Consider the following 20,709-nt stretch of genomic DNA (forward strand, 5'->3'; position numbering starts at 1 on the left):
GGTGTCAAGATACTTGGTTTTAGCTTTTTACATGTCCAAATACGGACACATGCATGTATGTGTTTGCATGTGTATGTGTGTATTTAGCTTGTTTGACTTAATCTGCAAAACTGTTGATAGTCTCTAAAGCTTCCTCTTCCTGTGTAACAATTTCACATATATAAGACATCATCAGGGTGCACTTATGTTATAAAATTTATGACTTAATACTGTATAATCTATAATATAGAGCAATGTATTAAAGTCTGTGCTGTTATCAGTTAAATATGAATCCATATAATGCCTTAATCTTTTGGAAATAAACCAAAGTCCATTAGTCTCAGATCATAAATTTATCCATATGAGAACCATAAAAGCTGTTGTTTTTGTTGACTAGAAGTCTAAAATATTCTAAGCTGGTTGAATATTTCATGAGGATTCTGAGCTAATCAACTGATTCCTTCAGTGTTTCCCTAAATAAAATATATAACACCTAATATTTATTCAAATGACTCAAAAATGTTCTTTGTGAGGGTGACAGAACACTTTAAGCACCACTCAAGTTGACTCAAACAAAATAAAATAAAGCTAAGATACCTTTGTGCTGCTGATCTCCTGAAGCTCTGAAGAAAGAAAAATATTACATGCAGAAATAGATAACAAATTAGCTGCTTCAATAGCTCATGGGTTGATCAAGGTTGAGGTCAACTAAAGGCATGAATCACGATCAGAAAGTATAGGCATAAAAACACTAGTTGTATAAACCTTTGTGTGCCTTTTGGAAACAGTGTTTAAGAAAGCTGGTTTATACTAAAATGTAAAGCAGAAATTAAAAACAAATTTCTCTTAACATTTGATAGTACAGTATCACAAAAATGATTATAACTTAACCCTAATTTTTTCAAATATAAAATCACCTGGAAAAAAAAAGTTAAAGCATCTTCTCTATAGGTATTGTATAATGTAAAAGTATCTATTCCTTAAAATGAACATAATAGTCTAATTTTATTTAAGAATTTGACAGTTTCTTGATGTAAAATTTAGTAGGTATTGATATAGAGCACAAGAAGCACAAAGCTGGTAGAGATAGCTAACAAACAGAAAATAAGGTAAAATAATCACATCCATCTCAAAATGCGAAAATGTTGGACTAATACCAAAAAGATAAAAACCTAACTGGTATCAAGGTAAAGATTTAAATTTGGTTCAAAAAACAGTTATATATTTTTCAGTGAAAGAATATTATGAACACAATATCCTAATGGTTTTAGTATAAATATATACTAAGGGTGCAATAAATATGCTTAAAGCATGTACTCCAAGTGAGGCTATATTAAGAGATATATGAATTCCACATTAAAGAAATAACATTATTCTAACTGTTCAGATTAAACAAGACAGGCTCTTATTCAGAGAACCACACTTTAAAAGAAATACTGTATTCCTGCCTTCCAGTCAAGATGGCATCGCAGGTCAGCATGGTACTAGCATCCTTCCACAACCACATCAAAATTACAACTAAACTACAGAATGACCATCATTGAGAACTGCCTGAAATCTAGCTGAACAGAAGTCCTATATAACTAAGGATATAACAGAGCCACATGGAGACTGGTTGGAGGAGCGAAGACCCAGAGTTGGCCGGTATCACACCCATGTGTGGTGGGTAAATATTAAGAAGGATATCTTGGCTTTGGAGGTTCCCTCTGAGGATCCAGGGCTCCCAGCCTCACATGAGTCCTCCCAGCCCAGCTTTCTAGTGCCAGAAAGAAAAGTATGCAAAACATTTGGCTATAAAAACCAGCAAGGGTTATGGCTGAGTGAGACAGAAGGCGGTTACCGTCCCAAGCAGTTACTCTTAAAGATCTCACTCATTAACTTACTAGGACTCACTTGGCTCTAAAAAGCAAGGCTGGGACAACAGTTCAAAAGACAGCAGGGACATAGCAAGAGAAACCAAAATGTCTGGCAACAAGGTGAGAGAGCTGGAAGGCAGCTTTCTCTCTGACAGAAGTGCTGGCATTTGCCATTTTCCTTTTCTAAGCTATCCCCCAACAAAACCAGGACATAGATGCCATTTCTGAGACTCTATCGATCTGTCTTACACTGGTAGTCCTACCATGATGATTCCTTAAGACCTGACCCAACCAATTTGCAGGCCCCATGCAAGCTGTTTTCAGTGGCTTTATCATATGAATGGCCTGTCTTGGCTTACTTTTCAGGTTTTCCAAAAATCTCTCAAATAAGCAGCATCTGGCTTCAGTGTGCCCCAAAACTCTTGCTTAGGTAGCTCCAGGCATAGCAATATGGGCAGCAAACTTTGTTTTATTTTATTTATTCATTTCAGAGAGAATCAATGAACAACTAAGGTGCCGCAATAAAGAATTGATGCTTCTCATCTCTCTCCCTTCCTGTGTGTCTGTCCCTATCTGTCCCTCTCTCTGTTTCTGTCACACACAAAAAAGAAATAAAACAAAGTACGAGTATCCATTGCAAGTTATACCTGAAAAAAAATGCCCAATAGTATTTAATGTTATAAAAAAATGTTTAGAATGCTTACTATTTTCTAGTAACTAAAAGCAGATTACAAAATTTTATACCCAACATAACCTATGTATGTGTGTATGTATATATATATATATATACATATATATATGTAAATTTGTATGAATATTTAAAATGCTTTTTTGAGGGTAATAAGATCATGCTCTTTTTTCTTTTTTTTTCTTTTTTTTTTTTTTTTTGTATTTTTCTGAAGCTGGAAACGGGGAGAGACAGTCAGACAGACTCCCGCATGCGCCCGACCGGGATCCACCCGGCACGCCCACCAGGGGCGATGCTCTTCCCACCAGGGGGCGATGCTCTGCCCCTCCGGGGCGTCACTCTGCCGTGACCAGAGCCACTCTAGCGCCTGGGGCAGAGGCCAGGGAGCCATCCCCAGTGCCCGGGCCATCTTTGCTCCAATGGAGCCTTGGCTGCGGGAGGGGAAGAGAGAGACAGAGAGGAAGGGAGGGGGGGTGGAGAAGCAAATGGGCGCTTCTCCTATGTGCCCTGGCCGGGAATCGAACCCGGGTCCCCCGCACGCCAGGCCAACGCTCTACCGCTGAGCCAACCGGCCAGGGCCTCTTTTTTCTTTATGCTGTATATTTTATTTTGTTTTGTTTTTTCAGAATAAGCATGATTGCTTGTGATTGCCTTTAAGGAAGACTTAAGCATGATAACAGATTTCTCATTATTTTGCTCAGATATTGTTGTTTCTTAAAGTGTTGACATCTAAAAGGTTTAAAGAGAAAATATGCTTTCGCTGAGATTTTGGCACAGATTAGGCCTTTCCTAGCAATTCCAGTGAGATACTTCAGACCTTGAACTAGTATGGTTACTGCACAGCAATGTCATCTTTGTATGCGTAGAGCAGGTTCACCTAGATTTGGAACTGAAACTTCAACCACAATCACATCTTACTGTGACTCCATTTTCTCATTAGTAAAATAAGAAGTCACAGTGAAGATTTCCAAGAAAATTTCAGTTGAGAGCACAAATTATGTCTTCTCATTTTATATTTGGTTCCAATGTTTTTAGCTGCAATGTTTCCAAATCTAAAATTATATCCCAAACATTTAAATAAATTTTAAAATATGAGTCTCCAAGTATTTATGAATAAAATGATATGGTGCTTTGGATTTGTTTTAATCCAAAGAAATAGTATAGGACAGTGGTTCTCAAACTTTCTGAAGTCGGGGTGCATTTAAATTTCTACAAAAAATTGTAGGCACACTATATACAAATTTCTGAGAAATATGTTATAATAATTAAGTCAGATATTAAAGAAAAAATATAAAGTCCAAGCATGCTTTTATGGTAATTAAACAAAATAAATACAACAAAATTAAATTTACTTTGACATTAAAAAATATTTTTATGTTACATTTTTTGAGTTATGCTTTATAGAATTTGTAAAAATGAGGGGTTAAAAAATTAAAAAACTGGAAGTAACATCAGAGAAATGATGCTGTTAGGGGGGCTCTGGATACCTCTCCCTAAAATTTCAACAAATTCAACAACTAGAGACAGAAAAATGATCCCAGGAGCATCTGAAATACACATACACCAGACAAAGGTATGATTGGGCGAAAAGATGGCTGAATATATAAACCACTCTGAAGGAAATAGGATGGAGAACAGAGTATTTCGCTTCCCTCACTGACCTGAGGAAACTTTTTTTTACTTGGAACTTAGAGGAAGGGAGGAGAGACCTTCAAGCCCAGGAGATAGTGTGCCCATGGCTCAGCCCATGCAGAGCTAACACCAGCAAACCCCGGCAGAGGTGGGCGAGTAGCTTGTGGGCAGAGTTGGCTTTGTTTACCCCCGGTCTCCAGATCAGCAAGCGCGGGCAGTGTACAAGTGTTGGTTCCTCCTGGTGCCTCAGGCATGGACACCCGTGTTCCCAGATGAAGGGACTGCATTGGAGGCTGTCAGCAATGGCCTTCTGCATGGGTTGTAGCCAGAGTCTCTGTGCGATCCTTGTTCCCTGAAGGGCAGCATGCGGGAAATGCACAAAAGTCGGTTTCCCTACGCCTGGACCTCTCTGGGCGGGGCATGTCCACCACCCATACAGGCTAACAAAGCACATTCTGAGGGAAGAAAAATACAGAAATGCTGGGGGGAAGGGTGCCTAGGCAGCTTGAAGACAGCCTCTGGAGAGCAGACCCACGGATGGCTTAAAGAGCCTGCAGTCTGCTCACTGCCCAGCTGGCTTACCCTGGCAGCGGCTCTGGCTGACAAGGTCTTCTTTCCCAGGTCTATGATTTAAGAGAACTCAGAGGAGGAGAACTTGATAGTTCTTAGGACCTCTCATTCTGCAGGATGGGGCAACTTTCTGCCAACCGATACAGGTTAAAAAACACATTCCTATGGAACTGACATCAGAGAACACTGCAGAAATTGGGTGAGCTGGGCTGTAGGCTTCCCAAAAAGGGAGAGAAGCCTGTGAAGAGCAGACATGCAGAGCGCTAAGGCAAATTTAACTAGACATATCCAGGGAGCCTTAGAAAGGAGCCTGACCAGAAGTCAGCTCACCCTCCTTGCCTGCTTAAACTAGTGGCTATGGTCAGCAAAGTTTTCAGACAAAGGGCTGTGCTCTAAAAGGACCTGGGAGAGGGACTTGGCAGATTTTAAGATCTCTTGTTCTGCAGGCAGTGACTGGGGCATCTTCCTGCCAGCTGATACAGGTTACAAAGTGCAAAAAGACTGGGGACAGTAGTCCCACCAAGCGCTGAGGCATTCTAGACATACCTGGAGGCTCATAGAAAGACACTTGAGGAGCAATTAACTCTTGGTCCTGCCTGATTATGCTGGCAGCTCGGCTGGCAAAGCCTTAACCAGAACCCTGCATTAAGTGGGGACAGAGGAGGATTTGGCAGCTCTTTGAGCCTCTTGCTCTCCAGGCAGTGGCAGGGGCAACTTCACAGCTAGGTCCCCAGAATGCTGGTTTAGGAAGGAGAGAATTGGCGAGAGGCTCCTGAAAAATGGACTCTCCCATTGTCGAAGCCTACAAATGCTAACAAGCTCTGCCTACCAATGGGACTGAAACCTAGTTTATGTCATCGCCATAGTGACACATCAACTGCAAATCTCTACCTAAGAGTACCACAGGGGCAGAACCTTGGGTACAGTGGGACCAGCCAAAAAGAGAGAGAAAGAAAAAAGAGGAAGAAGGTAACCTCTCAAAACCAGGAAAAACCCATAGTCTTTATAACTTTTTCCATTTTTTTCTTCCATTTTTGTATCTTTCTTTCTTGCACTTTGGTCCTTTTATCGTCTTTCTGTTTTATTCTTTTGTTTTCATTTTGAACTTCATAACCCATAGGTGTTACATTTTCCATTCTTTTTTTTATTCTCTCTATGAGGGTTACATTAAAAACTTTAACTCTCTCCTTATTATTCCTACTTTTCTTTTCTTTTTTTTCTCCCTCTCTTTTGGTTTCTTCTTTTCTCTTTCACTTTTCCACTCATTCAATCCTCACACAAACAAATTATTTTACTTTATATTAAAGTTTTTTCTTTGTGGCATTTTGTGTGCTTTTTTCCTTTGCTTTTTATCTCATTAGCATCCCCCCCAACTTCGGCTCTCCATTATACATAGTCTTTGTTCCACTTAATGTAATAGAATTTGCATTTTTCACTGTATTTTTTTTTTTTTTTACTTTTTCATTTTTTCTTCTTTTCTCTTTCACTATATCTCTCATTCTATCATCATTTACAAACAAATTATTTTATTCTTTATCTTAATTTTTTCCTTGTAGCATTTTGTGGATTCTTATCTCATTTTTTGCCTCTTTGTCACTTCTCCTCAACTCAGGTCCTCCATTCTATGTAGTTTTTGATCCATTTAGCAAAATATAATTTTCAGTTTTTTACTGTATTTTCTCAAAAGAACTTTTTAATTTTTATTTATATTTTTTATTCTTTATCAACTCTTTTTAGTGTTATTAACAATACTACTCTCAAATGCCATTGAAAAAAAAGAAATCGAATATCACGGATACAAAAGACAGAGACATAGCTCAGATAGATGAGGAAAAATATATAGAAAAAAATGCAATAGCTTGAAAACCTTGGAGTTAAATGACAGAGAATTTAAAATTGAAATCCTAAAAATACTCATGAATATACAAGAAAGCACAGAAAGGAAATTTAGGGAGTCAAAAAAACAATTCAATGAACAGAAAGAATACATCACCAAGGAAATTGAAAGTCTGAAAACAAAACAAACAGATGAAAAACTCAATTCATGAACTGTAAAATGAGGTAACAAGCTTAGTTAATAGAACAGTTCAGATAGAGGAGAGAATTAGTGACATAGAAAACAGGCAGCTAGAGGCACTATAGAAAGAAGAGGAGAGAGACTTACAAATTTTAAAAAATGAGAAAGCCCTACAGCAGCAGTTCTCAACCTGTGGGTCACAACCCTGGCGGGAGTCAAACGACCAAAACACAGGGGTCGCCTAAAGCCATTGGAAATACATATTTTATTTAAAAATGTATTGTATAATAAATATGTATTTTTTGATGGCTTTAGGCGACCCCTGTGTTTTGGTCGTTCGACCCCCACCGGGGTCGCGACCCACAGGTTGAGAACCGCTGCCCTACAGGAATTGTCTGACTCCATCAAAAAGAAACATAAGAATAATGGGTATATCAGAAGGAGGAGAGAGAGAAAATAAAATGGAGAACATATTCAAACAAATAATAGATGAGAACTTGCCAAGCCTGTGGAAAGAACTAAAGCCTCGAATTCAAGAAGCAAACAGAATACCGAGTTATCTTAACCCTAACAAACCTACTCCAAGGCACATCATAATGAAATTGGCACAAACCAATGACAAAGAAAAAATTCTCAAAGCAGCCAGGGAAAAGAAGAATACAACATATAAAGGAAGGCCCATTAGTTTATCATCAGATTTCTCAGCAGAAACTCTACAAGCTAGAAGAGAGTGGACCACAATATTTAAAGTTCTGAAAGAGAGGAACTTTCAGCCAAGAATACTATACACATCAAAGCTATCCTTCAAATATGAAGGAGAAATAAAAACATTCACAGATACAGAAAAGATGAGGGAATTTATCACCAGAAAACCCCCAGTTCAGGAAATACTAAAGGGTGTTTTCTAACCAGATACAAAGAACAAAACAAAACAAAATCACAAGTAAAAGCTTCATCAAGAACACAATAAAATCAAACTTAATCTGTGACAACAAAAACAAAAAAGGGGAGAGGACAAAGATTAACAGTAGCAAAGGAGGATGGAGTGCAGAAGCACTCATGAGATAATGTTCTACAATGAACATGATAGATACCTTTTCCATTACTTAATGGTAACCACCTGTAAAAAAAACCACCACAGAAGCACATGGCTTGAAAAAAAAAAATAACAGAGGAAAGAAGTATGGATTACATCCAAATAAAAACAAATGATAGAAAAAACAAAAGAGAAGAAGAATCAAACAAGATACAAAACTATCAGAAAGCAATATATAAAATGGTAATAGAAAACCCTCAAGTGTCAATAATTACACTAAATGTAAATGGATTGAACTCAACAATAAAAGAACCAGAGTAGCAGAATGGATTGAAAAAGAAAATCCAACTGTATGCTGCCTACAAGAAACACATCTAAGCAACAAGGATAAAAACAAATTCAAAGTGAAAGGCTGGAAAACAATACTCCAAGCAAATAACATCCAAAATAAAGCAGCGGTAGCAATACTCATATCTAACAATGCTGACTACAGACAGCAAAGGTAATCAGAGACTAAAATGGTCATTTCATAATGATAAAAGAAACATTGAATAAAGAAGACATAACACTTCTTAATATATATGCACCAAATCAAGGAGCACCAAAATATATAAGACAGCTACTGACTGACCTAAAATCAAAAACTGACAAAAATACAATCATACTTGGAGACCTCAATACACTGAGGCTCTAGATCGTTCATCCAAACAGAAAGTCAATAAAGAAATATTGGCCTTAAATGAAACACTAGAACAATTGGATATGATAGGCATCTACAGGACATTTCATCCCAAAGTGCCAGAGTATACATTTTTCTCTAGTGTACATGGAACATTCTCAAGAATTGACCATATGCTGGGCCACAAAAATAACATCAACAAATTCAGAAAGATTGAGATTATACCAAGCATATTCTCTGATCATAAAGCCTTGAAACTAGAATTCAGTATCAAAAAAGAAGTAAAGAAATCCACAAAAATGTGGAAACTAAACAACATACTTTTAAAAAATAAGTGGGTCAAAGAAGAAAAAAAAGAAGAGATCAAAAGTTACATACAGACAAACAAAAATAACAATATGACATAGCATAATTGAGGATGCAGCAAAAGCAGTAATAAGAGGGAAGTTCATATCACTATGGGCCTATATGAACAAACAAGAGAGATCCCAAGTAAACCACTTAACTTCACATCTTAAGGAACGAGAAAAAGAAGAACAAAGGCAACCCAAAACCAACAGAGGAAAGGAAAAAATAAAAATAGGAGCAGAAATAAACAAAATAAAGAACAGAAAAACTTTAGAAAAAATTAATAAAACAAAGAGCTGGTTCTTTAAAAAGATCAACAAAATTGACAAACCCTTGTCAAGACTCACCAAGGAAAAAAGAGAAAGGATTCAAATAAACAAAATTCAAAATGAAAGAGGAGAAATCACCACAGATATCATAGATATACAAAGAATTATTGTAGAATACTATGAAACACTATATGCCACCAAATTTAAAAATCTTAGAAATGGATAAATTCCTAGAACTCTTCAATCTTCCAAGACTGAATCATGATGAAGCAGAAAGCCTAAACAGACCCATAGCAGGGAGGAAATAGAAACAACTATCAAAAACCTCCCCCAAAATAAAAATCCAGGGCCAGATGGCTATACTAGTGAATACTATCATACATTCAAAAAAGACTTGGTTCTTTTTCTAGTCAGAGTCTTCCAAAAAATTGAAGAAGTAATACTTCCAAACACATTTTATGAGGCCAACATAATGCTCATACCAAAACCTGGCAAGGAAAACACACACACACACACAAAAAAAACTACAGACCAATATCTTTAATGAATACAGATGTTAAGATACTAAACAAAATACTAGCACATTTCGAATACAACAACACATTATAAAATAATACATCATGATCAAGTGGGATTCAACCCAGAATCACAAGGGTGGTTCAACATACATGAAACAGTTAACGTAATATACCATATCAAGAAAACAAAGGACAAAAACCATATGATCCTATCAATAGATGCAGAAAAGGCATTTGATGAAATACAACACAATTTTATGTTTAAAACACTCAACAATATGGGTATAGAAGGAAAATATTTCAACATAATAAAGGCCATTATTGATAAACTATCTGCTAATATCATATAAAATGGCATAAAACTGAGGACTTTTCCCCTAAAATCAGGAACAAGACAAGGTTGTCCACTCTCTCCACTCTTATTTAACAGTGCTGAAACTTTTAGCCAGAGCAATCAGACAAAAACAAAAAACAAATAAAAGGCATTCATTTTGAAAAAAAAAGAAGTAAAGGTTTTACTTTTTGCAGATGATATGATCCTATACATTGAAAACCCCAGAAACTCCACAAAATGACTACTAGAAACAATAAACCAATACAGTAAGGTCACAGGATACAAAATTAATACACAAAAGCCCATCTTTTTTTATATGCCAATAATGATACATCAGAAAACAAACTCAAAAATAATCCCCTTTATGGTTGCAACAAAAAATAAAATAAAATACCTAGGAATAAACATAACAAAGAATGTAAAGGACCTATATAGTGAAAACTGCAAACATTATTAAGGGAAATTGAAAAAGATACAGTGAAATGGAAAAATATTCCTTGTTCCTGGATAGAAAGAATAAATATAGTCAAAATGACTATATTACCTGAAGCACTTTACAAATTTAATGCAAATTCCATTAAAATTCCAATGTCATTTTTTAAAGAAATGAAACAAAAAATCATCAGATTTATATGGAAGTATAAAAAACCTCGAATAGCCAAAGCAATCCTAAGGAAAAACAATGAAGCTGGGGCATTACAATACCTGACTTTAAATTATATTATAGAGCATGACAATCAAAACAGCATGGTATTAGCAGAAAAATAGACACTCAGACCAATGGAAAAGAATAGACAGCCCAGAAATAAAACCACATAAATATGGTCAAATAATTTTCGATAAAGGAGCCACCAACACACAATGGAGAAAAGAAAGCCTCTTCAACAAATGGTGCTGGGAAAACTGGAAAGCCACATTCAAAAGAATGAAACTCGACTACAGTTTGTCCCCTTGTACTAAAATTAATTCAAAATGGATCAAAGACCTAAATATAAGACCTGAAACAATAAATTACATAGAAGAAAACATAGGTACTAAACTCATGGACCTCGGTTACAAAGAGCTCTTTACAAATTTGACTCCAAAGGCAAGGGAAGTGAAGGCAAAGATAAATGAATGCGACCAAATCAAACTAAGAAGCTTTTGCACAGCAAGAGAAACTGACAGCAAAACAAACCGACAGCCAACTACATAGGAGATAATATTTTCAAACAACAGCTCAGATAAAAGCCTAATATCCAAAATATACAAAGAACTCACAAAACTCAACAACAAACAAGCAAACAATACAATAAAAACATGGGAAGAGGACATGAACAGACACTTCTCCCAGGAAGAAATACAAATGGCCAACATATGTATGAAAAGATGCTCATCTTCACTAACTATTAGAGAAATGCAAATCAAAACTACAATGAGATACCACCTCACACCTGTTAGATTAGCTATTATCAACAAGACTGGTAATAACAATTGTTGGAGAGGCTGTGGAGAAAAAGAAACCCTTGTGCACTGTTGGTGGGAATGGAAGAAACCACTATGGAAGAAAGTATGGTGGTTCCTCAAAAAATTAAAAATAGAGCTACCATATGACCCAGCAATCCCTCTACAAGGTATATACCCCCCAAAATCAAAAAAATTGGTACATAAGACACATACAGCCCCATGTTCATTGCAGCATTGTTTCCGATGGTCAAGAATGGAATCAACCAAAAAGCCTTTCAATAGATGACTGGATAAAGAAGTGGTGGTACATATATACTATGGAATACTACTCAGCCATAAGAAATGATGACATCAGATCATTTACAACAACATGGATGGACCTGATAACATTATACTGAATGAAATAAGTAAATCAGAAGAAACTAAGAACTCTATGATTCCATACATAGGTGGGACATAAAAATGAGACTCAGAGACACGGACAAGAGTGTGCTGGTTATGGGGGGGGGGAAGGGAGGGATGGAAGAGACACAAAGAAAACCAGATAGAAGGTGACAGTAGACAATTTGACTTTGGGTGATGGGTACGCAACATAATCAAATGTGAAAATAACCTGGAGATATTTTCTCTGAACATGTGTACCCTGATTTATCAATGTCATCTCATTAAAATTAATAATAAAAAATAATTAAAAAAATAAAAAGACAACAAAAGGTTATCTTTTTATAGATATAGATATATTCTTAGTAAGATTTAGTAAATTCAGCAGGTCCCGGCTTGAATGTGTTAAGTTTTTTTATTCTTGCATTTATGAGAAACATGAGCCTGATGTGTCCTAGAAATTTCTTCAATGTTTGGGCATATATTTTAAAGGCAAATCTCATTTTCTCATCAATACATTCAAGAATTCCTCTCTTTTTACTCTTAATTGTGTTGAGGGTAGAAAATCCTAATTCACATAAATAGGATGTTGAAAATTGTAGTAAAATGTTCAAAGCTTTTTTAGAAATTGCCACATATTCTTCTTCAAGAGACAATTCCTTATGTTTAATCATCAATCCAAAACCCCCACCATACATATCATCTTAACTTTACACCAAACAAAGGATAGAAGAAACTTACCTCCAGTCTTTCAGGGGAACACAGGGGATAGTGTACAATTCAGCACCACAGCTTAACAGCCTTTTGCAACCTAATCAGGCAACTGAGGTGGGGGTTGGGCAGACTATCAGCTTACAGCCAATTCCCCATACCTCTGTTCCCCCAAAATCTAAACTTCAAAAAACCTTGTTGGTTTTTTGGTCCCCAACAAGCATACCATAGGGCGCACCTATAAATCTTCTAGGGCACACCTGTGAGCTCTGGCGCACACTTTGAGAATCACTGGTATAGGACATAGTGTGAAGGACTGGACCATAATGGTAACAAAATTAAGCATATATTGATAATTTTTAAAACTCAGTAATGGGTCCATGAGGATTCATTTACTCATTCTTTCTACTTTTGCAATATGTTTTAAACTTTCCATAATTAAAATTTTTCTTTAACAAAAATAAGATTCCTTCCTCAAACTCTCCATAACAAAACTAACATCAAAATGTAAGTTGGTCTTAAGGTAAAACTTGCTAATTTAATGACATATACCTACCTCTATTCACTACTACAAAAGAACTATTTATTGTCGATGTGGTAGTATAACTTCCAGATCTTTGTCTCCCTTTGATATAGATTAAAAAAAGCTCCATCTTTCTTTTCTAGTTTGTGAGCATTTTGAATAGAGGACAGATTTATTTTATCTATACTACCTAATTCCCCAGATTATGTATATCTTGCCCTTTCCTGAAGGTAGACTGACAAATATATAATCTCTTTCTTCAGAATGAATAGTTAGTTCATTTTGAAGTCTTTAAAGTATTAAATAGGTTTTCTAAAGTATTTTTTCAACTAATTTATTTTAACATGAGTGACTAATGTAACTCAAATCTATCTAGCATGACAGCTAAATTGCAAAACAAAGAGAAAGGTGTTTCTCACAAGAAATAACTTTTAACTACTGCAGATGTTTGATAGAAGTAGAAAGCAAACAATTAAAGAGGATCTAGGTCTAATTACTCAGTAAGAAATCAGTCTTCTAAATAACAAATAAGTGAAGACATTTTTTTCACTACCGGAAGGATGCTTATAAAAGCCATTACTACTGCAAATCACAGAAGGCAAAATTTAAACAAATAATAGTTTGTAGATGATATTGGTATGAGAAAAGCTTTATCATCTAGATTTCCAGGATTTAATGGCTGAATATAAAGTATATGCTATATCAATGCTTTGAATAACTTAATTAATAAATTAAATAGCTTAATAAAATAAATAGCTTAAATAATAAAGTTTAATCTTCCTGTTCTCAGTTTTTGCCCCATTTTTCATTTCTATTGTATTGCCACTAATTACAATAAAGAAACCATATCTTTTTACAGTGAATAAATTACTTAAATTTTATTTTGTGCTAAGTATCTAAGTGCCTAGTTGTTTCATACATCTAATTTTCTGCTCTATATTTTTGTGGGAATGTTTAATGTTTATCTAGCTCACTAGACTGTAAACATCAAGAGGGCAGAGACCAACTCTGTTCTGTCCATCACTATATATTTCCTTACATCTGATATTTAGTAAGTACACATGCATATTTGGTGATTTATTAAATAAAATAATAATTTTTAAAAGTCTATATTTATCAAAGGTCTAATTTTATCATTTTTTAAATTGTGTGGTCTGTCCTGTCTCAATATAAAACTTAAATCTTCCAATCCTTAAAAATTTAACAATGGTATCTGAAAAGCAGGTAATATGCAAAGTACCTATAGAACTCAACCTAATAACAACCAATTTTAAAATGGACAGAAATTAAATAAATATTTTTCCAAAGAAAACATACAAATGACCTGTTATTAAAAAGGTGCTCAACATTACTAATCATCAAGGAAATGCAAATCAAACTCATTGAGATCACATCACACCTGTTAGAATTGCCATCTTCAAGATAATAGATAACAAGTGTTGGTGAGGGTGTGTAAAAGAAGAGAACCATTGTACACTGCTGGTGAGAATGTAAATTGTTTCAGCTGCTACGAAAAACACAGTGAAGGTTCATCAAAAAATTAAAAATAGAACTAATTCCATTTCTGGGTATATACAGAAATATTATTCAGCCATGAAAAAGAAGGAAATCCTTCCATTTGTGACAACATAGATAGAACTTGAGAACATTATGCTAAGTGATAAACAAAGACAAATACTGTATTATATTACTTATATATAGAATCAAAACAGCCAAACTTGTAAAAACAGAAAGTGAAATGGTGGTTGCCAAGGGCAGTGGTTGGAAGTGGGAGAAATAGGAGAGATATTTAAGGGTACAAACTTAAAGCTAGTAGATAAATAAGACCTGAAGATATAATGTATATCATAGTGATTATAGACAACAAAATCTTATCAGAAACATCAAATTTGGCCCTGGCCAGTTAAATCAGTGGTAGAGAATCGGCCTGGTGTGTGGATATCCTCAGTTTGATTCCTTGTCAGGACACACAGGAGAAGAGCTCATCTGCTTCTCCACCCCTCCCCTTCTCACTTCTCTCTCTCTCTCTTTCTCTCCCCCTCCTGCAGCCATAGCCCAATTGAAGCAACTTGGCCCCAGATGCTCAGGATGGCTCCATGGCCTCCGCTTCAGGTGCGAAAAAAAGCTTGGTTGTTGAGCAACAGAGCAACAATGCCCCAGATGGGTACAACATCACCTCCCTGGACTTACCTGGTGGATCCCCATAGGAGCACATGTTAGGGTCTGTTTCTCTGCCTCCCCTCCTCTCACTGAATTTTAAAAAAGTCTAATTTACTAAGAGACTACGTCTTAATTATTTCTATCAAAATAAAGAAATAGCCTGACCAGGCGCTGGCACAGTGGATAGAGCGTCGGACTGGGATGTGGAGGACCCAGGTTCGAGAACCCGAGGTTGCCAGCTTGAGCGCAGGCTCATCTGGCTTGAGAAAAAGCTCACCAGCTTGGACCCAAGGTCACTGGCTCAAACAAGGGGTTATTTGGTCTGCTGAAGGCCCGCAGTCAAGGCATATATGAAAAAGCAATCAATGAACAACTGAGGTGTCGCAACGAAAAACTGATAATTGATGCTTCTCATCTCTCTTTGTTCCTGTCTGTCTGTCCCTATCTATCCCTCTCTCTGACTCTCTCTCTATCCCTGTAAAAAAAATAATAAAAAATTAAATTAAAAAAATAAATAAATAAATATGTGACATTATAGAAGGGTTAGCTATCCCTACAATGGCAATCATAGAGCAAAATATAAAAGTATCAAATCAGCATAGTGTGTACCTTAAATTTAAAAACTTAACAATGGTAACATTTTTAAAAATATTTTTGCCATAACAGACAAATTTTCATGAAATATGTAGAAAATTTTATCTTAAATGTTTTGCTACTCATAAAGAAGTGTCTCCTCCCAGATTTCACCTAGCATGCTATTTTCAGCCAAGTCAAATTTTACTTGAGGTGGCCATCCCAGATTAAAGTGCCAGTCCTACCTGACACAAGATTAAATTCCTCTTATGTAAAAAATTTTAACTCAGCAAATGTTTCTCATGCAGTGTAATTTGTTCTATTGCTCCCTGGATTTATGACATGACATGGAAATATAAAACTGGAGCTATTCCATGGGGCAAAAAACAAAAGGCTAATTTCTCTTTTCTCTGGCTGATACAGTAGTATCATAGGATTGTCAGCAAGAGACATCTATTCTGTTGTTATCTGAAAAAAAGAGAACATCTAATAACTGATTTTCAAAAAGAACTTTTTTTAAAGGTAACATTATAATTTATCTATTTATCAAGATGGGTTTTAGAAAAACAGTTCAGAGACAGTGGTCACTATATCAGCTTACCCAAAGATGACTAAATTCTGGTCTACAGAATTTTTCAGATATAATTCCTTTTATTTCCTAGTCTGGTTTAAGGCAATACATTTAAGAGCAAGAAACATAATAAAACAGACTAAGAATAGAAACTAAAAATTTAAACCTCTGAGGCCTAGAATATTAATGTCTCAGTTTCTGTATCAGGGAAATGGAGAAAAATATTTTTGTTGTTTTGATTTTGGTGAGAATTTGCTGTTATTTATAAAAATATATTTATAAGATATTTTGTAGGTGATTGTCTAATACAATGTCATAATTTAAGTCTACCTTCCTTTCAACTCATTTTTCAGGAGGTAACACTGAATTTAAGGTAAAGAAATAAACACATTTTTAAATATATTTATAGCTTGCAATATAAAACCAAAGCATAGCCCTGGCTGGTTGGATCAGGGGTAGAGCATGAGCCTTGCATGTGAGTGTCCTGGGTTTGATTCCTGGTCAGGGCACAAAAGAGAAGCAACCATCTGCTTCTCTATCTCTCCTCCTCTCCCTTCCCTTCCCTTCCCTTTCCTTCCTTTCCCTTCCCTTCTCTCTTCTCTCTTCTCTCTTCTCTCTCTCTCTCTCTCTCTCTTCCCCTCCCACAACTATGCCTTGTTTGGTTTAAGCACATCGGCCCAGGGGATTGAAGATGGTTCCATGGAGCATCTGCCTCAGGTGCTAAAAATTGCTTGGTTGCGAGCATGGCCCCACATGGGCAGAGTACTGGCCCTAGAAGGGGATTTCTGGGTGGATCTCAGCTGGGGCTCATGCAAAGTCTGCCTCTTTATCTCCCCTTTTCTCACTTGGAAAAGAAGAAAAACAAACAAACAAAAAACCCGAAGCATTATAAAAGCAAGATAATAGCTTAAAATAAGTTCATGTGGAATAATGTAACCTTTATTATAAAAATAACTTGATGTTTTTGAGTTTTCCACAAAGAAACAGTAAAGACAAACAAAGCAAAAAAAGAAGAAAAGTTGCAGCTTACTTGCTGGTGAAGAAAGCAAGGAACTTCCGACTCCAGATTCTGGTCGTATTTCTTGCTGGTTTTTTGACTCCTGGGTATTTTCCTCTTCTTGACTGAGTGTTGCAGACACACCCATTGGATTTTTTCTGCCAACTGAAATTAAGATTTTAAAAGATGTCATCCTCTCAAAATCACTGTTTCTTCTCAGAAAACTCACTGTATGTTCAGTATGCAAGTTTAAGTTTTTTGCTATTGTTTCTTCTCAATATCTAGTCAAATCTTTTTTACTCTGCATTACATAGTTATCAGAAAATAACTTTTTATTCTTAGCAGCAGGGTATGCATGAATGGTATTCCTATAAAATCTATTCACTGCTTTGTAAATCAAAGCAATAATTTAATGCCACAGTATGAATTGAACAGGACAGTTTTCCTATAGATTGCAATCAGGATCTCACACAGTACAGTGTTCAGATGATATATTGTCTGATATGTTGTGGAATTGTGCAATTCCTGAAACCTGTATAACTTTTTCATCCCAGTAGATTCAATAAAAAGGAAAAAGATTAAATAAAGAAAAACTCCTTGATAATCTGGTACTTTGCCTTTAACAAAAGGAGAAACTGACTAAAACATCATTTCAACTTCATGTGACTTTACTAAAATATGAGAATCAAAAAATATACTTATGCCTATAAATGAAGAAAACATTAGCTATTTTTTTGTATTTTACTTAAAAGTAATTTATTTTGGTGTCTTGTTCAGGAACAGATATCTCCAACTTAGTTGATTAATGATTCTAATTTTATATTATATGCTCATGAGTGCTATTTGTACTTAGGATTTCAAAAATTAATTTGTTTTTGTTTTATTCTTCAGGATCAGTAATAGTACAGCCATTTTTAAGTGGTAATAATTCATATAATGATTGTCAGATTTTTGAGGCCTGACCAGCAACAAAAAATTATACAGATGTCTGATTCTACATAATAATAAATAATAGTAGCTATTTCTTGATACCACAATTGCAGTCAATAATTGAAGATGACTCATAAAATATATGTTAGCATGGGAAGGCATAACAATCTCATAGTTATGGTGAACAGGAATTAGAAAAATTAATCTCATGGAGTGATGGCACAGCTCATACAATACTGGTGTCTGACCATGACCATATTGTCATGTATATCCTTCAATGATTATAGGACACAGTTTCAGACAATAATAAGCTTTTAAACACAAAACCCTGTGAAACATGCTTTCCACATGGTTTACTTATAATGCAATGCTTAGACACTGGAGATTGATGCTAGTAAAGAAACTATAAAATATTAAAAGATAACTAGAACTATGTATGCCAAGGGTAAATTAACTCTAACAAAAGAAAAATAAGTATAATTAAGGGTACATTTTATTATGATCCAATTAAGAGATCCATAATTGAACGTCTACTAATAATGTAGAAATCCAGGATTTACAAAAACAAGATAAACTCTCTTCCAGTCAATGCCATAAGCATAAAAATAAGCCAATGAATAAGATATGCCTTTGACATTAATAGGGTTTAGAACTCACAAGGAGAATATGTAAATAATATATACACTGATGAGTGCTGTAACAGACACATGCACAGAGTGCCTGAGGAACACAGAGAAAACAATTAATGTGCCAATCTAGAAATTAGAGGCCAGCACACAAACGGCTGAACATCAGGGTCAGCCTAAGCAGACTGTGAAGTGGGAATGAGCATCTCTCATCTCTCTACTTTCCCAATATCGGCTTCTCAGGATTATACTTCCTCCTCAAAAATTTCAATATGTTTTTTTTATAAATATAATAGTTGCTTTGATAGTAGAAATTCAGTGCTTAGAAGTCACTTTGTTTAAAGGTCATCTAGGATGTACCTATCCCATAGAGCAGGATGACCATTTTGCCTTTGGACCTGGTTGGTCACAGATGGAGTTCCAAAATCCAGGTATCAAGTGGACCTCCGACAGAGTCACAGCCTACTCTGAATTGGAGTGACTCTTACCATTTTACTCTCTACGACTCACTTTCAAAATTTAAAAGTACTGCGAAAAATATCAACCACAACATAAAATAAAACCTGGGATAAAAGTGAAAGAACCAGAAGTGTCTGCCTGGAAATACAATTGAAAGGAATGTGTGACACATATAGCTGGAATGGAATGATTAATTATTCACCTCAGACAGTCTCCTTATAACCAAAAGTTTATTAACAAAAAGATTCACTAGACAGAATGGCTGTAACTCTACAAATCAAATAAGCATAACTTTTTGTTTTTTTGAACTTAGAAGGTAAAATAGCTAAAGCACAATACCAATGTGTTGTCTTAATATGACATGTGTATTTTAAATCCATAATGTCTATTTTATTATTTAAAATGCATTTTTTTCCAAATAAGATCATAATATACATATTCAGGAGCTGATGAATTTGGTATATGACAATATTTTGTTTATATTTTGAAATTCAAATAATTTTAGCAGACTATCATGTAGCATGAATAAATTTTCAAAACATATTTTAATAAAAGCTTCCATAAGACTTATATACCTGATAGAAATTTCTCTAGTTGCAATAAAAATGTAATATTTAACACATTTCCTCAGTCTTGCATTTTTTCAGGTTACTAATACCCCAAACATCACAATTTATATACAGAAGATGGCTGATACCATAAAACTGGGCTGGAACTAGGACAAGAGAATTCATTATGCATAATGTTTGTGCATAATTTGTCTCTATTATGATACTTATAAAACTTGGATATGTTCACTGTTACCTAGATATTTGAAAAAAGTAACAGTATGTTGAAGTTAATGAAAAGTCACAAATTATCTTGATCCAGTCAGAGTTCTTTAAATAATACCTCGCACAGTGTGGTCTCATTAAATGAGATTATAAAGGTGGGCTTATTATCCAGAATAATAAAAAGAATAAACTTCTAAATCACCCATATATCTAAATAATCCATTGAGAACCTTCTCCATGGGCTCTATATAATAACTGAGCATGTAAGTAAATGAAGTCTGACCTCTTTATACTTTATCCTACATATAAGTTTCATAGTACTGACTGTAGATGTAAATTCAGGAAGAATACAATGAAGAGGTTATGCTACACAAGCTAACTGGCACAGCTACATGACAGTGGGTTAAATGACTTTTATTGTAACTTCTCAATACACAATTAAGTAATTAAACCAATCCTAGCCAAATTGTAGATCAAGAAACCCAGTCACAGAGAAGCTAAGTGATTTTTCCAAAATGATTAAAAGAGAGCATGAGAGGTATTGCTTTTCTTCCAAAAATCTGTCAACTCTATTTAAGTTTAAAAGACATACCATGATGAATTAGAGAAGAAACCAATGAAATTGAAAACATA

At 35.3% G+C, this 20,709-nt stretch overlaps 1 protein-coding gene across 1 annotated transcript in view; it reads right to left on the reverse strand.

The window, feature by feature from the left end:
* RP1 (RP1 axonemal microtubule associated) overlaps positions 1-20,709 on the reverse strand; it is a 375,598-nt gene that overhangs the window by 176,142 nt on the left and 178,747 nt on the right. The window contains exon 17 of the mRNA XM_066379053.1: positions 17,322-17,453. Within this exon, the coding sequence (XP_066235150.1) occupies positions 17,322-17,453 (132 nt within the window). The remainder of the gene's footprint in view (positions 1-17,321; positions 17,454-20,709) is intronic.

This window comes from Saccopteryx leptura, chromosome 3 (genome assembly GCF_036850995.1).
Source record: "Saccopteryx leptura isolate mSacLep1 chromosome 3, mSacLep1_pri_phased_curated, whole genome shotgun sequence".
In the NCBI taxonomy this organism is placed as follows: domain Eukaryota; kingdom Metazoa; phylum Chordata; class Mammalia; order Chiroptera; family Emballonuridae; genus Saccopteryx; species Saccopteryx leptura.